Below are 26,407 nucleotides of genomic sequence, written 5' to 3'. Positions count from 1 at the left end.
AAATGCTAAAAAAACTAAATAAGAAATATTACTATTGTACTATTTTGTTTTTGTTTAGTATTTTAGTATTTTATAATAATAATAATAATTATTATTATTATTATTATTATTATTATTATTAAATGTATAGCCATATTGATATATACATTTATAAATTAAATTATAAATTTAATAAATTCTATGATATTTGGGCCAAATTGTGCTGCCCTTCAAACAACCTCATGCAAACCTAGATATGTTTTTTTAAAATCGCATTTTAAATTGCAATTGCACTTTTATCAGAAGCATTTTTCCATAAATGCTGCAGTCTGAATCAACAGTTTATCTGAATGTTTGCACAGGTCTGCAGTGTTCCAGCAGCCAGTGATCTTCCTCGGAGCAGATGTTACACACCCGCCGGCTGGTGATGGGAAGAAGCCGTCTATCACTGCCGTGAGCATGGCACACACACACATTCTTATGTTCTTATGAATTCTCTTTTGCATTTTGAATGAGATTTTAAACCCAAGTAGGGCTGAGAAGCTGTTTAAGCTAGAATCAGGTTTATCTGAAATGGATCATGCAACAATAATAGCAATAACAATCATTGCGTCAAAGGAACATTTGATGGTAGTTGGTTAGATTGGTAGTCTGGATGCAATTTACCATTGGGTTTAAACCATTATCAGGACAGCAACTACACAGTTAAATGGGTCCTATTATGCTTTTTTTGTTGCATTTATTAGTGTGTAATTTTGCTGTTTGAGCATGAAAAAGGTTTGCAATCAGTGTCACTGTTTCTGAACTCCCTGAAACGCCTCCATTGTAGTCTTGAGTTTCTTCCGGAATAAACACGTCACAATATTCCTCATTATAATAATTAATATGCAGAATAAAGGGGCGGGGCCTGGTTGAGTTAGTTAGTAGTGTGTTAAACTGGTGGTTATGGTAAGGGGCGGGACATTTCCCAAACACGCTCAAAGCGCTCAACCAATCAGAACACACTGCTCCAGTCGACCAATCAGAGCACAGTGTGCTTTTCAGAAGGAGGGGCTTCATAGAGACAGGAACTAAACAGAGCGTTACTGACAGACTGGGAAGAGAGGAGCCGCAACAATGGAGAATATGAGGAGAATTGTGGGTGTAAATGAATAGGCTTGGACTTGGTGCTGGAAACCCAATGAACAGGACAATAGAGACACCAGAATTAAAATATTCATGATTCTGAAGCTGAAAATACAGAATTATTTTAGATGAATATGCTTACACTCTGTCACTGACTAGATATATTTAAAATATAAAAGGCCACGTTTTACTGGTAAAATCAGACATTTGGCATTATCCGGACCCACAAATATTCCCCCATTGCGTTATTATACATTATATTCAACATTATATATAGTTGTTTAATGTAGTACTGACACTAAAACTCTGAAAACTAGACATTTTTCTCACACAGTAATTTTTATTTTGGGTGAATTATACACAATACATATTGTCACTATCCGCGATACATGCATTTTTGTATTGCGATATATTGTGACACGATATATTGTTACGCCTCTATGAGATACACAAAGCCTGATCAAAAATGCATGATCGTTTTGGATGGTTTAGACTAGCAGCATTCTTGTATTAACCTGTCATCACATATATTAAATAACAAGAGGAGCTATTATTGATCTGAGACATAATGAAGTTATGTCTCTCCGAAACCCAACCTGAGCCGAAAGGCACTTCATTTTAGTCTTAGTCTTATATAGAGGGCTGTAATTAGCACCCCAGTGCTCACTGTGGCGGAGAGACGCCCAGTTTGCTGTACTTAATGGTGCGGACAACCCTGGAAGTGTCTCAGAACACACACGGGAGTGAAAGGGAGGTGGACAGGACAGGATGGGAGCTTTGAAAAGGGAAAATGGCTCATCGGTGACTCACAGACGAGGAGGAAATGATGTCACCTTCCTCCCTGCGCATGCAACCACATGAAAGCGTGTTCTCGTTTGCCGGTTGCTAAGCGATGGTGACAAAGAGCCTGAGTCACACAGACGGATGGAGAGGACGTGTGTGTGGTGGGAGTGGCGACAGGACGCTTTCTGTAGGGAAACTGCTCAGTTTCTGGGCCTCCTCCACAGGCGTCTGACTCTATCGCGTCTGTTTTGCATTATTTGCATTTTTTTAGTGATGCTGACATGCATTGCTCTGGTGTATGCGGTTTTACTTTTTCGCTGTGTTTACATTGAAAACAGCTGTTCATGTTCTTTTACTGGTCTTTTTCTTTTTGTAAGTGATGAGAATTTTTTTCTCTCTCATTTTTAGCACTTTTTGGTTGGCGGTTGCTTACTAGACAGAAACAGACTTGACACATGTGCACTGTCAAAAAAAAAAAAAAAAAATTGTCACACGTGTAAACGTTCGATTTGTGCCACTTTTGAAATATAGTTTTTCATCTAATACATACACCACCCTAGTGGAAAATACCTATACCAAAATACATGTATTTCATACTAAGTATACTACAAATCCATTAACATATTTAGGGACATATTGCTTGAGACTTACTGATATATGTATTATACTGTAATTCAACTTTATTTGGAGTAGTTTTTTATTGCACAATGCAGATTTCTTAATATTAAGCCTAAAATGTGTTTTAATATCACTATTAGTAAGGATAGTATGATCTCTGTATAATATCAGTCTTTAAATGCAAGATATTCAAAGTGTACCTAAAGTATGCATGCAATAATTCCACTGTAGCTCATATCTTTATGGACCTCAGCACTGTTTCTGGATAACTAAAGTGCATTAAGTACAAAATTAGTTGTTCCAATTTTTGCAGACTTTATTTAGTATAGCAAAAGTACAATTCCAGGGTACTTAATATGTAAATGTATTTGTAGTATACTTAGCATACAATAAATGCATTTCAAATACATTTTAGTATATTTTTCACTAGGGTCCCGTTCCAACATTTGGGGTCAGTAACATTATTTTATAACGGCAAAGATACGTCAAAGGGACAGTAAAGACATTTATAATGCTACAAAATACTGTTCTTTTGAACTTTCTATTCATTAAAGAATCCTGAAAAAAATGTATCACGATTTCCACAAAAATATTATACAATTTTCAAACATTAATGATGATAATTAGAAATGTTTCTTGAGAAGCAAATCATCATATTAGAATGATTTCTGAAGGATCATGTGACACTGAAGACTGGAGTAATGATGCTGAAAATTCAGCTTTGATCATATAAATTACATTTTATTATATATTCACATAGAAAACACTTATTTTAATTTGTAATAATATTTCAGAATTTTACTGTATTTTTGATCAAATAAATGCCACATCCTATTATGGCTATTCTATTCCATTCCATTCCATTCCATTCTATTCTATTTCATTATAATATAATATAATATAATATAATATAATATAATATAATATAATGAAATATATTCTATTCTATTCTATTCTATTCTATTCTATTCTATTAAACGTTTTCTGACATTGATCTCTGCAGGTTGTGGGCAGTATGGACGCTCACCCCAGCAGATACTGCGCTACAGTACGAGTACAGCGACCCAGACAGGAGATTATTGAAGACCTCTCGTACATGGTGCGAGAGTTGCTCATCCAGTTCTACAAGTCCACCCGCTTCAAACCCACCAGAATCATCTTCTACAGGGACGGCGTTCCAGAAGGACAGTTACCACAAGTAAGGCCCTATTATCATTCATTCAAACAATCAAGTGCAATACAGTTCAAAAGAGATTTTTCCAATGTTTAACAAGGCATTTATTTGATCAGAAATACAGTATGAACAGGAATATTGTGAAATAGTATTACAATTTAAATTTCTATGTGGATTTATTTTAAAATGTAATTTATTCCTGTGATGCAAAGCTGAATTACTCCAGTCTTCAGTGTCACATGATCCTTAAGAAATTAAGATTTGTTGCTCAAGAAACATTTCTGATTATTAATAATAATAATAATAATAATAATAATAATAATAATAATAATAATAATTCATTACATTTATATAGCGCTTTTCTCGGCACTCAAAGCACTTTACATAGAAGAGGGAATCTCCTCAACCACCAAAAATGTTTAATTATATATTATATATCAATATTATCAATGTTGAAAACAGGTTAATATTTTTGTGGAAAGCTGGAAACTTTTTTTTTAGGATTCTTTGATGTATAGAAAGTAAAAAATACAGCATTTATTTGAAACAGAAATCTTTTGTAACATTATAAATGTCTGTACTGTCACTTTTGGTCAGTTGAATGCGTCTCATGATGATTTGTCACGTGTGTTCCTCGTGTAGATCCTGCACTACGAGCTGCTGGCCATCAGAGACGCCTGCATCAAGCTGGAGAAGGACTACCAGCCGGGAATCACATATATAGTCGTGCAGAAACGCCACCACACACGCCTCTTCTGCGCTGATAAATCTGAACGAGTGAGTTTCTCAAAAACAGTTGACATTTCCAGTTGACATTAAAGTTGACATTTCCAGAGGCAGTGTTTTATTTTAGTTTCATGGATATGCTATACTATATTATAGTTTTTTGTTATTATTTTGAATTATACTTTAGGGAGCGGTTTCCCTGACGGGGTTTAAGTTAAGACAGGAGTAGGCCTTAAAGGGACAGTTCACCCAAACATTGTAATTCTGTCCTCATTTACTCTCCAACAAGTTGTTCCAAACCTGTATGAATTTCTTTCCTCTGATGAACACAAAAGAAGATATTTTGAAGAATATGGGTAACTCTTTTAAAGCAAATGGCAGAGAAAAACTGCACACATCAGCAAAGAAAATGAATGCCTGGAAATCTATTTGTAATGAAGTCAATGCAAATGAACACACATCTACAACTTCAGGTAAGATTAAATCATCAGCTGGATTACCTTACTGTTTTTACTGCTGAAATCTGCGGGTGGACATTATAGTAGTTATTCAATACATGAGAGTGTGTGTGAGAGAGAGTGTGTGTGAGAGAGAGTGTGTGTGAGAGAGAGTGTGTGTGAGAGAGAGTGTGTGAGAGAGAGTGTGTGTGAGAGAGAGTGTGTGTGTGTGTGTGTGTGTGTGAGAGAGAGTGTGTGTGTGAGAGAGTGTGTGTGTGAGAGAGAGTGTGTGTGAGAGAGTGTGTGTGAGAGAGAGTGTGTGTGAGAGTGTGTGTGTGTGAGAGTGTGTGTGTGTGAGAGTGTGTGTGTGAGAGAGTGTGTGTGTGAGAGAGTGTGTGTGTGTGTGAGAGAGTGTGTGTGAGAGAGTGTGTGTGAGAGAGTGTGTGTGAGAGAGTGTGTGTGAGAGAGTGTGTGAGAGAGTGTGTGTGAGAGAGTGTGTGTGAGAGAGTTTGTGAGAGAGTGTGAGAGAGAGAGAGTGTGTGTGTGAGAGTGTGTACGAGAGAGAGTGTGTAAGAGAGTGTGTAAGAGAGTGTGTGAGAGAGTGTGTGAGAGAGTGTGTGTGAGAGTGTGTGTGAGAGTGTGTGTGAGAGTGTGTGTGAGAGTGTGTGTGTGAGAGTGTGTGTGTGAGAGTGTGTGTGTGAGAGTGTGTGTGTGAGAGTGTGTGTGTGAGAGTGTGTGTGTGAGAGTGTGTGTGAGAGTGTGTGTGAGAGTGTGTGTGAGAGTGTGTGTGTGAGAGTGTGTGTGTGAGAGTGTGTGTGTGAGAGTGTGTGTGAGAGTGTGTGTGAGAGTGTGTGTGTGAGTGTGTGTGTGAGAGTGTGTGTGTGTGTGTGTGAGAGAGTGTGTGAGAGAGTGTGTGTGAGAGAGTGTGTGTGAGAGTGTGTGTAAGAGTGTGTGTGTAAGAGTGTGTGTGCGAGAGTAATCCATGTGTCTTCTTTTCGCAACATTAATCTGAAGTCTGCCTCCTCGTAGGTTTAGTGTAAGACTCAGTTTAGTCCTGGAGTTGCTCTAGTCTTCCTCCAGGAAATCAGCGTATTAAACTCTGGGCTGGACTAAGTCTAGGACTATTTAAAACCATGAGAGAGAAAGCAGATTTCTGCTAATCTGGTTTAAAAGGTTATTTTATTCTAGGATTAAGCTTAATCTCTGTCTGGGAAACCGCCCCATTAAAATGTAATTATTTGTATTAAAATAAATGTTTATTTTAAGCAATGAAAATGTTTTTTTATGGTTTTAGTTTTAGTGAACGATAATAATTAATTCTAATTCCTGTGTTTTTGCTCAGATCGGGAAGAGTGGGAACATTCCAGCGGGAACTACGGTTGACACCAGCATCACGCATCCGTTCGAGTTTGATTTCTACCTGTGCAGTCACGCAGGTATTCAGGTAAGCGCACAGACCTGGTGCAAACGCTCATGGCTGTGAATGTGCTTGTGAATGTGGTTTGATCTCCTGTTGTCCCGGTCTCAGGGCACCAGCCGGCCCTCACACTACTACGTGCTGTGGGACGACAACCGCTTCACGGCCGACGAGCTGCAGATCCTCACGTACCAGCTGTGCCACACGTATGTGCGCTGTACCCGCTCCGTGTCCATCCCAGCGCCAGCGTACTACGCCCGGCTCGTGGCTTTCCGAGCGCGCTACCATCTGGTGGATAAGGAGCATGACAGGTGAGAGCTTTGATGCCATTAAACTGCATTAGAAATGCATTTAATTTGCATGTGTTTATAATTTCTTTGTATGACAGCCTGGCACAATTTTTCATGTTTCATTGTGTTATTACAAATAAAACAAATAATCGACTCCAAGCACAACTATGCAATATGCTTACAAAATCTTTAATAATATTCTAATAAAGAGTGAAGATGTCAATTTTCCTATAGACAGGACATCACTTTTGGCCAATACTGTACAAAACAATTGTCTAATTTTAGTATACTTTCAGTATTGAATGAATAATTGTTTATAATCAACATTTCTCTCACTTTACATGCCGTTATACATTTATTTTATTTATTGAGATCTTCACAATGCATTATTGGATTGCCTTCTCTAAAAGGATACATGCATTAATTTTCATTCGAATTTTAATTTTTTTTTGGAATAGCCTTTTGATTCTAGAACTCGACTACATGCTTACAAGATTATTTATATAGCACATTTCATACACAATGGTAATTAAAAGCTCTTTACATAAAAGGGAATTAAATAATAATTATAAATAAATGCATAAGAAATAAAAAATAACAATACAAAGTAAAAAAAAAATGTATTAAAATAATTTAAAATGGATTAATAACAAATAATAAGAAGAGAAGCATGCATAAATGAGATAATATGGTTAATTAGATAAATAAATATTTAAAAAACTGTATATTGTCTCCTTTGCATTATTTTTTAAATAAAAAAGACATGATATTGTGAAATATTTTTACAATTTAAAATAACTGTTTTCTATGTGAATATATTTTAAAATGTAATTTATTCCTGTGATCAAAGCTGAATTTTCAGCATCATTACTCCAGTCTTCAGTGTCACATGATCCTTCAGAAATCATTCTAATATGATGATTTGATGCTCAAGAAACATCGATGTTGAAAACAGTTGTTGCTGCTTCATATTTCTGTGGAAACCGTGATACATTTTTTTCCAGGACTCTTTGATGAACAGAACGTTCAAAAGAACAACATTCATTTGAGAGAGAAATCTTTTGGAACATTATAAAGGCCTTTACTGTTTCTAATTTTGACAGTGAAAGTAACTAGGTTTTTGTCTCATTCTCAGTTGTTAAACCTTCCTCTGTCTCTTCTCTCGTCTGCTAGCGGGGAGGGAAGCCACGTCTCCGGGCAGAGCAACGGTCGGGATCCACAGGCGCTGGCCAAAGCGGTGCAGATTCACCACGACACCCTGAGGACCATGTACTTTGCCTAAGCCAAGCTTCTCTGCCACACCTTATCAGGCCGGAGGGCTTCGGACCGACACACACTCCTCGAGCCGGCTCACCTGGTGCTACCAGTGCAGCGAAGCCCACAGAACTGAACATGGAGTCTCACTCTTTGCGTTTTGTTGAGTCTGGCTGAACTATGCTCTTTTTTTTATTTTATTTAATTGTGTATTATTGTATACTACCTTCGCACTCCCACATGTACGTATGTATGCAATACGGAGGGAAGGAACGCAGACGAACCTGTCGTTTTGTACGTCACCACAAAGCTGCCTCTTAACCTGTCCGTCTGGGTGATGCCAGAGTTCAAATGCCCGAAGTGGAGGAATTGTTGTTACTTCCATTGGCATTATTTTTATTGTTGTGAGATTTTCTTTTAAAATGTTTATTTTTGTGAAAGACATGGTACATTAGCACTTAGTTTTAGTTGTAAAGCACCGCGAGCCCAGCGTTTACGTGTTGTCTGTGAAGCAGAAGCAGCGCAGGCAGTGATCAACTGTAGCAGACGCAGGTGTCTCTCCAGCGGTCGCAGCGGTGTCCGCTTATCGGATTTAGACTCGCCTCGTTAGTTAAAGAGTGGCCGAATTAGCGTAACGATAGATGGACCACTGAGTGCATTCCCTGCACATGCACTCTCACATCAGCAGAACACCCAAACCAGCATTATGCACCAGCCAAACATGATGCCACCCGTTAAAAGAGCCCTCGTCTGTAAGATGTGCGTTTTTCTGCACTTGATTCCTCTATGCTCTTCTGGAAGGGTTTGATTTTTGCCCTTTTTTTTTTTTTTTTTTCACTTCCAGTGCACATAAATCTTCTTGAACTTACAGGAATAGTTCACCCAACAATGACAATTTTTTTCATTATTTACTCACCCTCGTGTCATTGCAAACCCTGGATTACTTCCTTTCTTCCATGAAACACTATTGGCCCTATCATACACCCGGTGCAATGCAGGGCCAGGCGCGACTTAAGTGTTTTTTGCTAGTTTCAGCCCGACGCAATTATCATTTTCACGTCCTGCGCTACGTTGTTTAAATATTAAATGCATTTGCACCCATTTGTGCGCCAATGAAAACAAGGTGTGTGTTCTGGCGCATTTGAGGCAACTGAAATAGACTGTTATTTTTTTTGTTATTTAAAGAGCACGTTAGTAATGTGCGCCTATAGGCGGATCTTTAACCTCGTGTACAAGCAGATCCGTTTCCTCGCTAGAGAAGCGTTCAGTTTTTCCGCTTGCAAATTCTGTCATGTAAATAGCGAATCTGCCATGGCGCGAGCGCAACTGGCTTTTAAGGGAATGGGAGATGAGACTCTGATTGGTTTATTGCACGTTACGCCCAAAACACACCCATTACTCATTAAGAGAATAGGGACATCCCTTTAAGACCATGCGCCGGGAGCACCAACCATTTTTCCTGTCGTTAAACTAGCAAAAGTGGATTCAGACACGCCCTAAGTTTACTTGCGCCGTGCGCTTTAGACCATGCGCTTAGATCGTTAAAATAGGGCCCAATATGTGCTCTTTTCAATACAAAAAGGACAAACAGCACCAAGGTAAAGGACAAAAAGCAGCATTCAAGTATCATAAAACTAGTCTGCATGCCTTGCATGCTATTGTCCAAGTGTTCTGAAGTCATATTTTAGCTATGCGAAAGAAAAAAACTCAGATTGAAATTATTCACTGTTTTTATTATTCTTTTGTTCCCGAGTTTCATGTGGCCATTTAAAACGTGACTGCAAGTGAGATTTGAGAGCTGCAATGAAGACGTTAATCAGTTAATAATTCATTTTGTTCTATTCATCACATAAATCTACCATGTGAATTCAGAAGACTTGGAATACAGTACACAAATCATATGGATAAATATATGTATGTGTGTGTGTGTGTATATATATGTATGTGTTCATATACAGTAGTCAACATTTGAAGTGGATCAAAACCTTTTATCAAAGTGAAACATGAATTTTGAACAATACCCATTCTTGGTGAATATGAACTTTGATGAACTTTTTGGATCCACTTCAAATGTTTACTACTGTACATGAACACATACATAGATACATAGATAGATACACACACACACACACACATACCCACACACTAACCCTGTTATACTGTAAATAACAAGGGTTTGATATGACGTGTTTGTGTACGTTTATTGTTGGGTAAACTTTTCCTTTAAAACGTTTCTTCCACTGACCTCTGTAAACGAAGCAATACAAGGTCACCGAGATCCGTCAGATAGAAAAACACACGGCACGTTTGAGATGCTAGAAGAGAATGAGATGTGTTTGTATCCACCAAGAAATCGAACAATGCAGGAATACCTGTTTGTATATAGTGACCCACTGCTCTCGTGAAGGCGGTTGGGTCACATGACCACACACTCCCACCCGCCATAGTCGGTAACACTGCCACAATCCCTTCCCAGCAAGCACATTGAACTCATGCACACACAACACACTTGCCAGTACCATTGCACCTTTTACCCTCGCCTGATGCCCGTTGGTGCAGTGAGCATGCAGGAAAACAAAGGTTAGGGGAACATTATGCCATGTAATCATGTCATATGGTGGATGTATGAAATGCATGTTTAAACTGAGTTTGTGTTGTAACCGGAGCCTCTTAGTAATCATGTTAAGATTGTGCCCGTACTAACATTTGATGCCATACTTTCTCACCTCTTGTGAAAGGAATAGTTCGGCCTAAAATGAAAATTCAGTCATTACTCACACTTATGTCATTCCAAATCTAGATATTGGCATTTTTTTTCCATGGCTCCGTATAAGAACAGATCATAGGGTGAATAAATAATGACAGAATTTTCATTTTTTTTAGTGAACTGTCTCTTTAAGGAAACCTAAAAAGTGGCATAGAATCTCCACAAGGCGGCATTGTTGGAAGACGCCTCAAAGCACCTAAAATTGTGTTGGGATTTTTAGATGACCATGCTTTATTTTTAACTCCTGTTTATGAAATGTATACAAAGACATGCCTTTATATATTAGGTTTTACCAACCCAACGAGGTGATTTTTATCGATCCCCACTGTATAATGTTGATCTGGTCTGTCCTAGACTACATATTCTGATGCAGTACTTGACTCTCAAAAGCCACAGGCACCTTGTGGGTGAAGAACAAGATGGAGGTGTGTAACGGCGTAATCGGAAAGTGAACTTCACCCGACCTCAACGTCTAAGCAATATCAAGCCACTGATAAAGAACAGTCCGTATCATAGCACTTCCCAATAGATTCAGTGAATGGAGACATAAGCAAGTCATTTTGGCTCTGTATGTAATAGTGAGAAGACTTTGTTCAGGATGATTATTTTTTAAAGAAAATTAAAGTTGTTTTTTATTAAACACTGTGTTGAGTCCTGTTTCAGATGTGAGGTGTTCTGGGGATTGAACTATACAACGGCATGTCAATATTTACTGCCCATCACTGGCTGAATCCTGGGCTCAGCATTTGTAATTCATATGTTTATCTATTGAAGTAGATTGCATTTGCTGGCAACTTTACTTCCAAAATGTCATATTTCCAAGAAAAACCAAGATATTCATTGGGGAAAAAAACAAACAAGTTTTTACATTATGATAAATGATGACCGTGACAAAGTATTTCTTGGGAATAACATGCATCGATGAATCATGCTCAAAAAGACAGAGAACGAATGTGGTCAAATTTGATGTCATGTTGACTTTAATAATTGCTGTTTTCCTGCATCCTTTTCCAACCAGAACTAAGTACAATCACTCCTATTCTGGTTTATTAAATGAGTTAACATCATAATTCATGTTATCAGTATTTTTATTCAAGAAAATTCTTAGTAAAATTAGTCAGTGAATGGATGGATAGATTTTACCAAAATGAATGAGGCCTAATAAGTTGTTTGCACAAGCTAATGACAATGTAGGCGATGATGATGATGATGATGATAGACAGACAGACAGACAGACAGACAGATAGATAGATAGATAGATAGACAGACAGATAGGTAGATAGATAGATAGACAGACAGACAGACAGACAGACAGATAGATAGACAGATAGATAGATAGATAGATAGATAGATAGATAGATAGATAGATAGATAGACAGATAGATAGATAGATAGATAGATAGACAGATAGACAGATAGATAGATAGATAGATAGATAGATAGATAGATAGATAGATAGATAGATAGATTATAACAAGATAAATGAGGCCTAATAAGTTGTTCGCACAAGCTTATGATGATGATGATGATGGTCACTCGGAGGCTGCCTCAAACCCCGCCCCTTCCCTCGCGGACTCGCGCTTCCCCTCGCAGCCAATCAGCGCGCGGCTCTCGCGCCAGGTCCGTGCGTCGCGCTCGCGGACCATCAGACGCTCCATATTTAGCCGTAGCGAGTCTCGCAGAGACTGTCAAGAGAAACCCTGAGAGAGAGTTCAACTCTCAACTTATTTAATGTCACCACTGGCGTAAAACGAAAGGAATATACGCTTTTGGAAGGCCGCTAGCTTCGACCGTGGAAGCCAGTGATGATCGGGGACTTTAAGTTAAGAGAAGACGGCGTTTGACGGGATTTTTTCTCCTCTCAGATGGGAATGTAGCTTAGCTGGTTAGCCTGGCCACTAGCAGTAGCAGGCTAGCGCTGTCGAAGAGAGGAGGCGACATAAGTGGACTTTTACTCGCTATAACGTCATAACACCTCAACAAACCGCCTCAGTCTTTCCAAAGACGCGTTTCTGAAGGCGTCGCGGTTACAGAAACAGCGATTCGGGACTGTATTTGAGCGGGCTGAGGGGAACTTTTCGTTTTAGCTGTCTAGCTAGCTGGCCGTAACGTCAATCTGTCAACCGAACCTGAAATCCCGAACAGATTTTTCGAGACAGATACTGAGGCACCGAACCTCTCTCCTCTCTCTCGGCCTCCGTTGATTTACGGGCTTCTGGGGAAGGTGGATTAGGAGCTCGAAACACGGGAGGAGACGCTCGCATTGGGTTAACGGAACCGGTTCGGGGGGCCGTCGGGATCCAAGAAGAGTTTCTGAAGTTCGTCTACTGCGAGCCGGGGACGGAACCGGACAGAGACCTCATGAATGGAAATCGGAACTACAGGTGTGTATGATGTGGGGTCTTTAGCGCACATCTGGATGCTTTTAACGTCATGACAAGGGTAACGTTACTTTGATTAGTTAACCTTATATGAGTGTGTGTATGCTGAGCATCGTTATGGTTGAGCAGGTGTCTGTGTCAGTTTTGACAGTTCTTGTGACAATATGAACTTATTCATTGACTATTAAATGACGTCTAGAAGAAAATTATTTTTTAGAGGATGTGACGTTCATGACATTAACTATGAATGGGCCATTGACAAATAAAGCTTCAAAAAAGGTGTTTTTCAAAAAATATTTACAAAACTGATGTAATGCATATTTTTGAGTCATGAACAATGTTGCAACAAGTTTCAGTTGTTAAATAACATTTCAAAGTGTTTAAATGTATTACTTTTCACTGTTTCTATGTCAGGTGGTACAACCAAATAGTTGTCTGTATACTGCAGTTGTACCACCTGACATGGAAAGTGTACCAACCTTCCCATACTTGAAATGAGCAGTTTTTACCAGTATTTTAGAGAGATCTACCAACCTTTTCACTGATTCACAGGATCAGTTGAGCTCCTCTGGATGATGCATCTTCATGTTTACTGTTGCCTTGTCCATTCATAATAATAGAGCCATGTTTGCAGTTGTGCCACCCTCACATTTGAGAATTATACAAATTGCTGTACAACATTTTATTTATTTATTATCTCAACAGAGATAATTTGAAACTACTGATATTTATAAAATTTGTTTAGGTTTCAAACCTAAAATGATGACAGTATTTTTCTATTTATTATTAAGACACCACTTAATTTGGAGGGTTCAAACTAAATGGGTTTTATAGAATAACGTGATATATGTCATGAATTTATCAAATTATTTTAAAAGCAAATAATGCACTTGGACTCAAAAATATGCACGTCATGTCATTGACCCGAATATGTTTGACTTATGATTGACAGTTACTTGACTTGATGGTCGAAACGATTCATAAATTGGTCTGAATGATTCTTTAGGTAATTTGCTGTGAATTTGAATGATTTTGACAATTCATTTTTCTAAATATTTAGAGACTCTCTTAAACCAAGGGTGAGACTGATTGCTTTGACTAGTGTTTTAACTTTTAACATAACACAAGAAACTAATTAATGTACTTTTTATTAAATAGCCATTCAGCCTTTCTCAAATAAATAAGTACTGTAGCTTAACTAGACGGCCAGTTAGAGAAAGAGAAAATTAATTAGAAAAAATACTTTGCGACCAATTGAATTGTAAAGCAACTTTGCACAATTATAATATCATGACTCATAACAACAATGCTACTACTTCTATCAGGAGTAATTATCTTATTATACTAGTTATATCGTTTTTGTTTTAATTCGTATGACCTAATGAACATTTAGCCATAATTGTCAAAAAGCTATACAATTTTTTTTTTAATTGAACAAGGTTGTCAGACACTTAATACTATTTGTCATAAAAAGTTAGTATGGGTCAATTTCTACTTTTAAGTGTTATAAAAAAGATTTATCGAGTTCTCGTTAGGAGGACTCAAGATTGAAAAACAATATTACTGAGTACATGACATCTTGTTGTAGTGTGGTTTAGATCAGAGCAATTATCTCATTGTGCCTCATCGTGGGCATTTTAAAGGCTGAATATGAGAGTATGAGTCATTTTGCGATGTGAAGAAGCATTGCTCAGACATGATGCAACGAGCTGTAAGAGGGTTAGAGTCAGGTCGGGTTGGTGACCTCTCGAAGCCTCGCTGACCACAAGGTCAGAAGTTCATTACTGGCAGAGCCAGCAACATTTTGATTTCCATTTTTAAGTCACATATTCCTGTTTGCTCGTGGCTGTTTTCTTGAATTATACGTGTTCTGTGTTGACTAAGTCGATATGTCAGAAGTCTCTGGTGGTCCTCATTGTCTCATCACCTGTGAAATACCCCCATGTGAAGGGGCTTTGTGAGCTTCAGCATTGGATTTTCCCTAAGAACACATTAATTTGTTCTATAGACTTATGCGCCAGAGAAACATGCACGCAGCCATCCTTAGGATATTGTCTTTGAACTTGGGTTTGTGCGTTCGCTCTATATATCAATGGCATCGCTGTCGAGGAGTAATTAGCTGGTGAATGGATTTACTTATTGTAGAGTTATCACAAGTATTTAAAGCAGATGTCTTAACAAATTTTAAAATGGGCAGTTCATTTATAAATACGTAAGATCGCTGTGGAAATACAAACCGGGAGACAAAAGACAACAAGCGTAGTGCTGAAAAGGGGCGGAGCTACATAAGGTCTATACTAAGGGCTGGGTATTGACACAAATTTCACAATTCGATTCGATTTTGATTCACAAGCTTGCAATTTGATTCGATTTCAATTCCGATTCGATTCAATATTGATTATTTTGGATATCAGATACAATACATGGCAAATTTTCTCAAGGAAAACATCTCTGAACTAATGCTGTAATGGGAGTCAGTTGTAGCCTATAGGCTTCATTAGCCTACTATAATATTGAAGGTAAAAATTAACTGATTTGTATACAAACACTTAAATTACACTTTTACTTATTTTTATAATAATAAAGTTATATGAAATATAAACATTTTATTGGTGGCTGTCATAAAAACCTGCCAGATTTATTCAAACATGCATTCAAAATAGAAGAACATTAAAAATTATAATGAATATGTAATATGGTGCATATATTTAACAAAATTCTCCTCTCTAGAGTTAATTTTTCAAGCTGACTTTTTATGAGTTTATGGTCACTGGATATGGTTTTTCTGAGGTAAATGTGACGTTACATGACATTGTTTAAAAGCTGTTTTACTCTGACGTCTTTCCACGGTTGAAACACTGAGCGATTCCATGAGACATGATACGGATTTCGATAAGTTGTACTCTATCTTTTAACACACTTTCAGAGGCTCATTCATGTTTATTTCGCACTGTATCTGGTATTATTAAGACGGAAGAGAAGAGCACGTGCTTCTCTTCAGCTGCGCCAGAGCGATCTCACGCCACAGCGCCGAAACTGTATTTAATGAATTTCGTAAGAAAATGGACATAATTTGAAATCTGAGACTTTGTTTCATATCAATAGTAACAAAGCACAAAGATTATTGCGATTTATTGGATGGGATGCGCGCTACGATGTTACATTCATTCATCAACTGAAAACAGGATGACTAATCAATTCTTGGGATTTAAGAATCGATATCGGTTCGTAAAAATGAGAATCGATTAAAATTGAGAAATCAATATTTTTTACCCAGCCCTAGTCTATACTGATTGTGAGAAATCATGCTTTTTCAAGATTGTTTAAAAATAGTGGTTTTTGCAACATAATTGGCAGCCTAAAAAAGTGCATGATTGTGTCCCTGTGAGTCTGTGCATCGTTGCTGGTGGGAACTAAGTGTCCAGTGACCGTGAAGAGATCAAACCTGTGCGCTTTTATTAGGTTTGATGCTTAATATGGCATCGAGGTGTTTAATTATACCAGATGTTTCCTGTTGCCAGCGTGAAGAGGGCCATTGCCTAGGGGAAGCCCCGGTCTGTCTCATTTCTAGGTAATGCTACAGGTGGGTGGGTACAGGACAAAATGATGTTGTTTTCCCGCACAGGATGAATAAACCCGAACCTTTTGAGAACATGTTGTCACGATTGCTTCAGCGCTTTATGATCAAGGTGTCCAGGTTTTCCCAGTGGTTTGTGCGGTTGTACTGAGTTCTGATTGTCGCTGTTTGTTTGATGGCAGTGCCAAAGCAGGGGAAGAGTTACGTCCTTCGCTCTTCATCTCATTCTGAGAGTTTTCAACAATAGCCCCTTTCTCTCTCCTCCGATCGCCCATAAGCGGATGACATACTATGGGTGGTTTCTATGGTGAGTGCAGTTTGACTTGCACTGGTATTGTGGATGAGGGTGTCACAGGCTGCTAGTATAAGTGAAGGTTTTTTTGGGTGATGGTAAAATAGTCTGGGTGCCGCCGGTGCTGTCTGTCACTGTCAATATCTCTTCGCTTACATGACTTTTAAAAGGGTGATTTTGAACCATAATTTCAACCTAGTTTCACTGTCATTGTACACTGAATGATTTAAGATTCAGTCAGCATTGAATCAAAAACTGAACCCTTTTGATTTATCTGAAATTGCTTGTATATTTCACAAGTAGCACTTTGAATTCAACATGAAATTTTGGATTAGACAGACTGAAATAGTTTTTTCTTGTAAAACCTTCTTCAATAATTTTGTTTTGTTTACCACATCGAAAAGTGTAGCTAATTGGATTATGGATAATGCAGTTATGTAAACTAGGGATGCACGATATATCGGCCACCATATCGGTATCGGCCGATATATGTTAATTTTTAATGTTATTATCATTATTGGCCTGATGAGAAAATGTGCGATATATATTAAGGCTGATAAATTATGTATTCTTTCCTTCAGCTGAGACACTTCAGATGTGCACTGTTCAACATGATGGTTTTGAATTGCTTGAAATATGATTGGAGTCACTTAAAACAAAAAAGTCGGCTACATAAAATTATATATAATGGTGTGTTTGGACATGGATTATAATGATGAAACTTTTGTTTTTGTATAAGGCTCTCAAAAATTACATAAAAACTTGGATTTAGATTTATCCGCCAATATATCGGTTATCGGCTTTCAGATATAAAGAGTTATCGGTATCGGCCCTAAGTAAAACGTCTAGTTAACAATAATCAAAGCATGTTTTAAATATTCCTCTAAATGAACATTTAGTTATCATTTCTTAAAAGTAACTTAATATTCAAACGGGCCTCTTGCATTTATTATTTTACTTTTGCTATCATTCAATGCAGTATCATGAGCTGTTTACCTTCATAAATTACTGATGAATGATTTTGTTATTGTGTGAAGAAGCATAAATAGGACAATAAATACATTTTGGTTATTAACTTATCGCTCTGTTTATGCTTTTTGTCATCTCTGAATATTGGTTATTAAGCCATTAAAAATGATCAGTACATCTCATTTTTAGGAAACGCAATAGCCAAATAAAAAGCACTTAAAAAATGTACATGAGGCCCTCTTTGGCTTTTAGGCCCTTTTTTCCCTTTGAAGGTTAGTTGGGGGAAGGCAAAGGCGATCTGAGGGAATTTAAACTATGAGAGGTAGACATGGGGGAAAGAGCTTGACCTGGGTTACGTCTCTGAGTCCCACTCTGAACTATGACTTTTCAGATGTATTTTTCTCACTGTGCTCGTAACAAATTAAGCCCTGTTCACACCGCCAGCGACACAAAGCGACATGATCCCATTCATTTCAATGGAGCGCTGGCGACTTCCGGCGACATTGACCGTTGGCGACAGAATGTGGGCGTGTCAAGCGGCGCGAGACACGCGACAAAACTTCAGAAATGTCTTTATGCAAATGAGAAGTGATTTTCACGAGCGACAACCAATAGGAAAGAGGACTTTCAGTGGAGCTCACGTCTCCGTCTCGAGTGCAGGCAAGAGAAGAGTTTGAGGGCGATTTGATTTCACTGTTTTATATGATTTGACTGCAACCACATACATGGATATAATAAAATAGTGTATGGAAAAGAGTTTAACTCACACATTTAGTTCGAGTGTTGTAATTTTATGATGCAAGTTTAGCACTGCTGCAGTTCATTTTACAGTTTCCCCTGCATTATGTTGACTATTAGGGACAAGAAAATTGATTATTTGTCAAATTTGAATGACGTTTTAGTAATTTATGATGACAGTATGAGAAAATTTGTTGATTGATCGATTGTTAATCTAGTAGGCTAAATGATTTAATCCACTGAACACTGCTGTGGTAATATAAAAACACTCTCCCAACAGCATACTGTTTCTTTTGAGCCTAATTCCTAGTCAAATTAAAATGATATAGTTGTATATCACTTGTGATGGTATTTTGTATAGATACGGCCAGACGTGCAGTCTACCAGTAACATTAGAGCGACAGCACCACAAACGGCCACAAGCGACTTCACAGTACAGAGACTAGCGACATACAGTGACAAAGTCGCTGGCGGTGTGCACGGGGCTTTAGCCTGTTATCTACACAGAGAGCCTTTCACCTAGGCTAGCTGTGGTGGAGTCTCAACCCAGAATAGATCTTATTCATCAGCCGAACTCTTGGTGTGGTCAGGGTTCAGGCTGTTTTCCTCTGCCATGTAGACCGGCCAACCTCTGTCCCTGCAGACCCCGGACCCCCTGTTTTGCCAACCTCCATTTACTTGAGCTTAATGTAGCCTAGATGTTGACTTGTGAGTGAGTGTGTGTGTGTGTGTGTGAACCAAATCAATTGTGAAGCAGTCGGAGCGGTTACTGAGTTCATTTGACTTGCTTGCTGAACTGCAGGTTATTGCTTTCATCATGTTTGATTTAAAATAGCTGTTACTGTATTATATTACTTTAAGATTGTGAGGCTTAAATCAGTGTGTTAAGTCTCTATGAAATCCGTTTCTGAAATACAAATGAAATACATTTTATTAATCAAAACGTATGCCTAATCAATTGAATTCTTTATACTACTTTAAACTATATAAATTAATTATTAAATTAATGTGTTGTCTGCGTTCATGCGTTTATCGTTAAAAATGGTGGTAGTCAAATTAATTCATTACTTTACCAATTTAATCAAACATTGATTTTTCGGCTACTTTCGATTTATTAATCCAAAGTTTGCCAAATTCTGTGACGTTCCACAGCTGTGCAGTTCAGACAGACCGTGCAAAACAAAAAACCTGGCAAAATGTTCTGACCATGTGCTAATCTCTGGATTACTGTGTCTTTCAAAGGTTACATCTTTACCCTAGCAAGTGTTGAGAGCTGTTTGGTGACAGTTACTCTGCCGACCGGTTTGCCAACTGGACACACGCAAAAAGGCATACACGCTTCCCGTCGTGTTCTGTCACTCGATGCGTCTGAACCCGGTGCCGTGACTGACGCCATTGTGTCCTGCCGCTGAGCACTCGGCCTTTTCCCACAACCCAAGCCTCTGTGGATTAGGGCCACAACAGCTGTATTGTGTGTGTGTGTGTGTGATTCTGTAGTTTGCTAAAGAGGTAGAGAGCTCAGAATACAGTAGTGCATTTATCGCTGGACATCTGGAAACTGACCAGGTTGGCTAGTCAGTAGTTAGTGTAGTTAGTTGTGAATTTCTCCGGGCAACCTTTGCTCAGCCTGTATTTATTTTCAAAACCAAAGCAAAACAGTTCAGATTTCTCATGATTGGGGTTAGTGTTATTTTAGGATTATTTATGTAATATTTTAGTATTTATTATTTTAATTAGTTGTTATTATTTTAAAAGAATCAGTTTTATTTTGTTTTAGTTATTGAATTATGTGCTTATGTAATTTTTATTTGGTAAATATATACATGCATATAGCTTTCATATATTTTTAGTTCTTAAACTTGTGTTTTTTCAACTCCACAAAATAATTTTCATATTATTATTATTTTTCATTTTGTTGTGACAATTTTGCTTTGGTAAATGCTTGAAACCTCTTTATTAAGGGTTCATTTGAGGCTTATACAAATAACCAATATTTTAACAATGTGATCAGCTAATATTAATCTGATTTCTGTTACTTTTAATGAGCATTTAATCACAAAGATTGAGCATTTAAGAAAAAAAGATTCACATGAATAGTTATGCAGGAAACACTGAACGGTGCTCTGTCTGAATTGATCAAAGAATGCGTGTTTAAGAATTGGATTAATAGGATAATATTGTGTTTTTTTTTTCCATAATAGGATTTTATTTTCAGCTAATTTTTGTTTTGTTAAGATTTAGCCTTGAGCTCACATCTGATTCGTCCGGTTATTGGACGTTGAGATGACGTGCTTCCAACCAGAGCTGACGCCGGCCGCTTCTAGTGTAGACACAGTTAGTGGTGCACGATATATCGGCCGCCGATATAATATCAGCCAATATGGTAATTTTTTTACACATCGGTATCGTTCCGATGTCAAAATATGGCCGATGTGAACAGGCCGATATTTGACGTGTGAAGTTGAAGATGAAGTTGACGATGCTGATCTTTGCAGTAGTGAACGCACCTGAGAGAAATGCACATTTCATACAGATGACATAAGCAGAGAACAGTCTGTTTTCTTTCGTTTTGAATAGTTCTGTTTAAAAATAGACATTTCAAGCTTTCTATATATGTCTCAGGTCTGTGAGGCAGGTAGGTTTCGTTTCATTTATGAGACGCGCTCCAGGTTCACGCACCGTCGTCTCCGTGTCCTGATTAAATATTTTCTACTATATTTACTTCTTATTTATTAAATCCAGGCAATTGAATGAAAGATGAAACAGAAACCATGAAACATTGATCAAAATTAAGATACAATTAATACAAAACTAAATTAATTTTGTGCTTTCTGTTTGAGGTCTCTGTGAAAGTTTTAAAGCAGTCTTTTAGTGCCGCTTTCAGAGCGCTCACGTCCATAACGGAGAACTGTCCCGTCCGTAACATTGTTAACGCAGTCCAGTGCGACTTATGTTTTTTTCCTCTTCATTTTTGACTGATCGTTTTTTGACTCGTAGATATTTGAATATATTGCTTGATATTTGACTTGATATTTATTGCTCAAAAGTGACAGCACGTGTGATTTGTGGATTACTGTTAAGCGCGAGTGGAGAAACAGGCGTTTATTTATTCATTCTCAGTGTTGAGAAACGTAGCCTTCATGTGTTACGTTATTGTGTTAATAATAACTAAAGTAGCCTACCTAATTATGTTACATATTTATTTTGTATGAAAACTAGCGCGTTCATTACTTAGGCCTATGGATTAAAAAGTAGGCTACCATTGTATCAGTGCTGCGCGAGCTCTCTCTCTCACAAACACAGACGCACGCACACAGAGAGAGAAGATCATTGTAAAATGAAAAATTGGTGGGCTAAGTTTAAATTTTGTTCTTGCTAGTTTTTTTTCTGTCAAAATGTCAGAAAGCATTTTGTATTATCCATCCGTGTTTTTAAAATTCGTTAAATGACGGACGTTTTACTGTTAACACAGCCCATATGTCGGATTCATCTTATAGCCTACTTGTTATTATTTTTAGAATAAGTGATTCGTTATGCTATTATTGGACTCCTGTCTATTCATTGTCAACTGTTTTCTATAAATATGTTTGTATTGGCTAACATTTATTCAGCTAATGCGTGTCCTGTTTAAAATGTGCAATGTTCAAACGCAAAGACAGCACGTCACAAATAGAAGCCCCTTTCCCTGTGGTATTTTTTAGTATCATATTTGGATATTGGAATAATAAATTAAGTAGCCTATCCTATACACAATGTTCCTATGTTTTTTTTTTTATACTGTTTTCTAGGGGTTTCTTAATTTTAGTTAATTGACCAGCACACATTATATGCAATGCAATATAATGCATGTGTGTTTTGGAAAATAGATTTTTATTTGATTATCATAAAAATGTGTTTTCTATACAGAGATATATCGACATCGGTAAATATCGGTATCGGCCATAACAGCAATATTAATATTGGTTATCGGTATCGGCCACAATTTTCACATCGGTGCATCACTAGACACAGTGTTACTTTGCAGTCAGCCAGTCGCTGTTGCTGTCCATGCTCACAGTGTTCTCCACAGTGTGAATGAGCTCTCGCATTAATGATTCAGAGGACCGCCTGCACAGAGCAGCTCGGCGGATTGATGAATTGCTCTTAATCACTCTTACGCTCTCCTTTTAGGGCTATTAATATTTTTCTCTCATTGCTTGTTTGATCGTTGTCCTCCTAAAATTACAGGCTGTATCTGATGCTGTACTCGCTGTAAATGTCTGTCTCCATGGTCACCACATGGTCACTTCTCGCCCGCTTTAGTCCCTGTTTATGGGTCACCTGAGGACAGAGAGGGTTTTGCCAGTAAGGAGCACAGATTGGAGTAATCTAATGGCTCCGGTGGCAGCTTTCTCCTCTCTCATTAGGATGTTGTGGGCTTCTGTATTGTTACATCGAGTGTTTTTGGCCAGGCAAACGAGGCATTTTTAACATGCCAAAAGCAGGCTGTCTCTGCCCAAATTTTACAGGCATTTGGATGACAGGATGTTGAAATTACAGAGTAATTTCCGACAAACTCATGTTTTTAGAGCATAATGACCTGACACGATAGTGATCGGCAAATATTTAGGCTAAGATGATATTTTGTTATTGGAGATCAAGTTTTCAAGTAAACATACATAAATCTAATTAAATGCAAATGTAATAGAGCTGTACAAACATCCTGATTTCGATTCAAACACCCACACAATCTCATTTCTTAATGACAACGATTCGCATGTGTCTATTAAACCTTTGACAAAAAAAATCACACCATAACATTCAAATGTGTTTATGCTGCCGCTGAGCCAGAGAGAGCAGATGTGTGTGAAACGGCTTCACAAACAGTCTTTTAAACCACACACTATCATTATTTCTGTTACAAATATTCATATTATCACAGAAGAACTGGGAAAAAGTTTATAGTTTGGGTATAAACACTGATGTCCACGGTAGCGATAAAAAAAAGAAGAGTAAATCACCATTAGAAAGTAACATAGTGCCTCAAATAGCGATTTAATTGATTACATTGAATTGGCATTGAATCATTAATTCAAGAGATTTGTAAAAAAAAAAAAAAAAGCTGATTAATCCAGTAATGAAACGAGAAGGGATTCTCTTATGATTGAGTCATCAAAGTATTCATTCAAAACTATTTTTTTTTTTGAATGTGCTGCAATTCATTCAGAGTAATTAGGCCTGAACATTTCAAATGGACTGCAGCAAATAACATTTAGTCAGAATTTCTAGTAAATTACATGTTACGATGTTTAGTTTTGAATCGTTGGAGAATCGTGATCGCCGCTTGAAACAAACAAAGAGTCGTGCAGCTCTAAAATGCAGCAACAACTTCACATTTTTTACATTTTAAAGTTGAATGCATCAATCTTTCAGAGCAAAATTAACAGATTTTGAGTGACGATTTCTTATGCCAAGCCTTTTCTGATCTCTACACATTTCATTCTTGCTTTCTCTCCCTCCTTTATCTGAGCGGCCTTGGCGCTTGACTATGTTTCCCTTACAAACGGAGATGACGCTGTAGCCCGTGAGCTCGTGAGAGAGAGAGAGAGAGAGAGAGTGGTGCACGTATGCTCGTGAGTGGGTGGCGGTGGGAAAATAAGCTCAGCCCCGAGACCAGAGTCGAGGAAGTGTGGCGTACTGACTCACTAGTAGAGTACAGTGTGTGTGGTTGCGTGTGCGGAGGATGAAAAGGCCTCGCTGCCTCCTTTTCCACCCACTCCGAGCGTGGCTCACACATTTCCCAAGATCACCGTCACTCCCTCATGACTTGCTCTGAATCCAGATGTCCGGTACAGAGTGTGTGTGTGTGTAGACCAAGCGTCCTGCACAAGCCCTGAAAAGTGAAGCCAAAACGTCTCGATTGCCCCCTGGTGACTGGTCCTAGTATAGGTCATAAGCCCCGCCTCCCCGTGTTATTCAACGGGACTTGAGACCAACTAAACAATTTAATTACACTTCAAATATCTTTTTTTCCGAAGGTGGTTTCTGTCATTTACTGTAGTTTTTATCACGCTGATGTCAAGGACAAAATGAATGAACAAAAATGTTCAAGGGTTTGTTTTTAAAATAAGTTTGTTTTTAGTTAGTTATTTGATGCTATAAAAACGGTGGTGTGATGTCATGATTGACAGCTGTGATTGACAGGTTCTCTGAGCGAAGTAGTCACTGAAGCACCAACAGACTTTTTTTCGGGATCTTCGGAGGACTGAGGAGATTGGAGCTTTAAATTTAATATCTAAATTTCTATAATTCTTTATCTTTACTTCCTGCTCACTTCTGCGCAGGTCTGGTCCCGAAATCGCTACTGCGCAGACTCCAGCCCCAAGATGTCAGCGCCATATCGGGACACTGGCGGCTTCACTTCTCACCAATGGAAGAGAGCGAAGGGGCGTCGTCCATATTTCTTTTACAGTCTATGGCAGTGGTTCTCAAACTTTTTAGAGTGGCGTACCCCCTGAGGCTTTTAACATCCTCTGCGTACCCCCTCTCTGCAGTCGCACCTTTTTCAGTAAGGGACAATATTTGCCCCTTTAAATCGATTTTTAAATCGACCTTTACAAACACCTTTATAAAAGAAATAATGCTTTAAATAATTAAAAAAAGTTCAATAGAGGAATATGCAGTGATGGTAAAACGAACTGATGAAATATTAAATTAAAACCGCCAGTAGGTGGCAGTAACTCACTAGGTACGTTTCCATTACAGATTTGCGCAAAACTTTTGCGTTTTTTTTCTAAATGTCGACAAAAAAATATTGTGAAATGACGGCGTTTCCATTAACCGATGTTATGCGACTAAAACTTCATTGTTTCCTCTCGCGATCAGTAAAATCATTCCAAAAACCATTGTAACGGACGTTGGTAGGTTTATGTACTATATCCCAGCCACCGCACTGGCCATTATTATTAATCAAAGGAGATGTATGTGTGTTTTCAAAGCATTAATGGTGAGGAACGACCCTTATTATCCTTGTGAGCGGCACATATGAGGAGTTTCTGGGTGTTTCTCCCTCAGATCTGCTTCGAGGTCTTGATTGTGGCATTTATTTGAGGTTTAGAATCCATTATTCCTGTAATTCTTTTATGAATGTAATAAAGAACTCTGTCTCGTATTCTGTCCAAACACACCGCGTCATCTACGTCAGGTGACCTGTAAATGCGCAAAAACGGTTTCCATTGCAGTTTTGCGAAATATTTCTTTTCCGAATTGCCTGAAAAACCTCCTCATGTGAGCGTAAAACCTTTTTTGCGATAAATGGGAGTTTTTGCGAAATTGACGTGTTTCCATTGGGCGTATTTTCAATTCGCAATTTCAATTTGCGCAATTTGAAGGGTAATGGAAACGCGGCTACTGTCTTTATGAGTGAGTCATCGAGTCATTCATTCATTCAGTAACGAAGCAAGTGGCTGTAATTATGAATGAATCATTGAATCATTGACTCTCACGATTTGTTCATAGCCGCAGATTCATTCACAAACACTGCTGTGGCTTTCATTTGAGCTGTTATTTTGTTGCAAAAAATACTGACAATACTGTTTTTTGATCATCACTTAATATATCAATACCTTTTGTTTGTTGAGCTGTTGTATAAAATCACTGTCACATTTGCAGTCGTGTGGATATTTGTATAATATGTGATCAACATTAAACACAGGAACTCACGCAGGGTATGCGTCTGTATCGAAGAGAGTTTGAATATTAAATCGATCTCAGTGCACAGTCTAGTGTCTATATTTGTTCTTCGTGCTAGTAAGTACTAAATCCCCACTTTTACAAAGGCAGACTACATTGTCGAGAACGGCAGTATAGCGGGATTTGCCAAGGCAGCGTAATCTGCACGT

General features: G+C 38.1%; 2 protein-coding genes across 3 annotated transcripts in view; both read left to right on the top strand.

The window, feature by feature from the left end:
- The window catches only part of ago1 (argonaute RISC component 1), a 41,355-nt gene extending 30,145 nt beyond the window's left edge, over positions 1-11,210 (top strand). The window contains exons 14-19 of the mRNA XM_084088970.1: positions 342-432; positions 3,509-3,703; positions 4,322-4,456; positions 6,185-6,286; positions 6,371-6,570; positions 7,723-11,210. Of these exons, the coding sequence (XP_083945096.1) occupies positions 342-432; positions 3,509-3,703; positions 4,322-4,456; positions 6,185-6,286; positions 6,371-6,570; positions 7,723-7,831 (832 nt within the window). The 3' untranslated portion in view covers positions 7,832-11,210. The remainder of the gene's footprint in view (positions 1-341; positions 433-3,508; positions 3,704-4,321; positions 4,457-6,184; positions 6,287-6,370; positions 6,571-7,722) is intronic.
- A 1,007-nt stretch (positions 11,211-12,217) lies between these two features.
- ago3a (argonaute RISC catalytic component 3a) overlaps positions 12,218-26,407 on the top strand; it is a 41,222-nt gene continuing 27,032 nt past the window's right edge. For both annotated transcript variants that reach the window (XM_084088969.1, XM_084088968.1), the window contains exon 1: positions 12,218-12,954. In XM_084088969.1, coding sequence (XP_083945095.1) covers positions 12,936-12,954 — 19 coding nt within the window. In that variant the 5' untranslated portion in view covers positions 12,218-12,935. The remainder of the gene's footprint in view (positions 12,955-26,407) is intronic.

The sequence above is a fragment of the Abramis brama genome, assembly GCF_963993115.1.
Source record: "Abramis brama genome assembly, chromosome: 17".
Taxonomy (NCBI): domain Eukaryota; kingdom Metazoa; phylum Chordata; class Actinopteri; order Cypriniformes; family Leuciscidae; genus Abramis; species Abramis brama.
The sequence above is the reverse complement of the archived record's forward strand: the minus strand, read 5'-3'. Positions and strand labels throughout refer to the sequence as shown.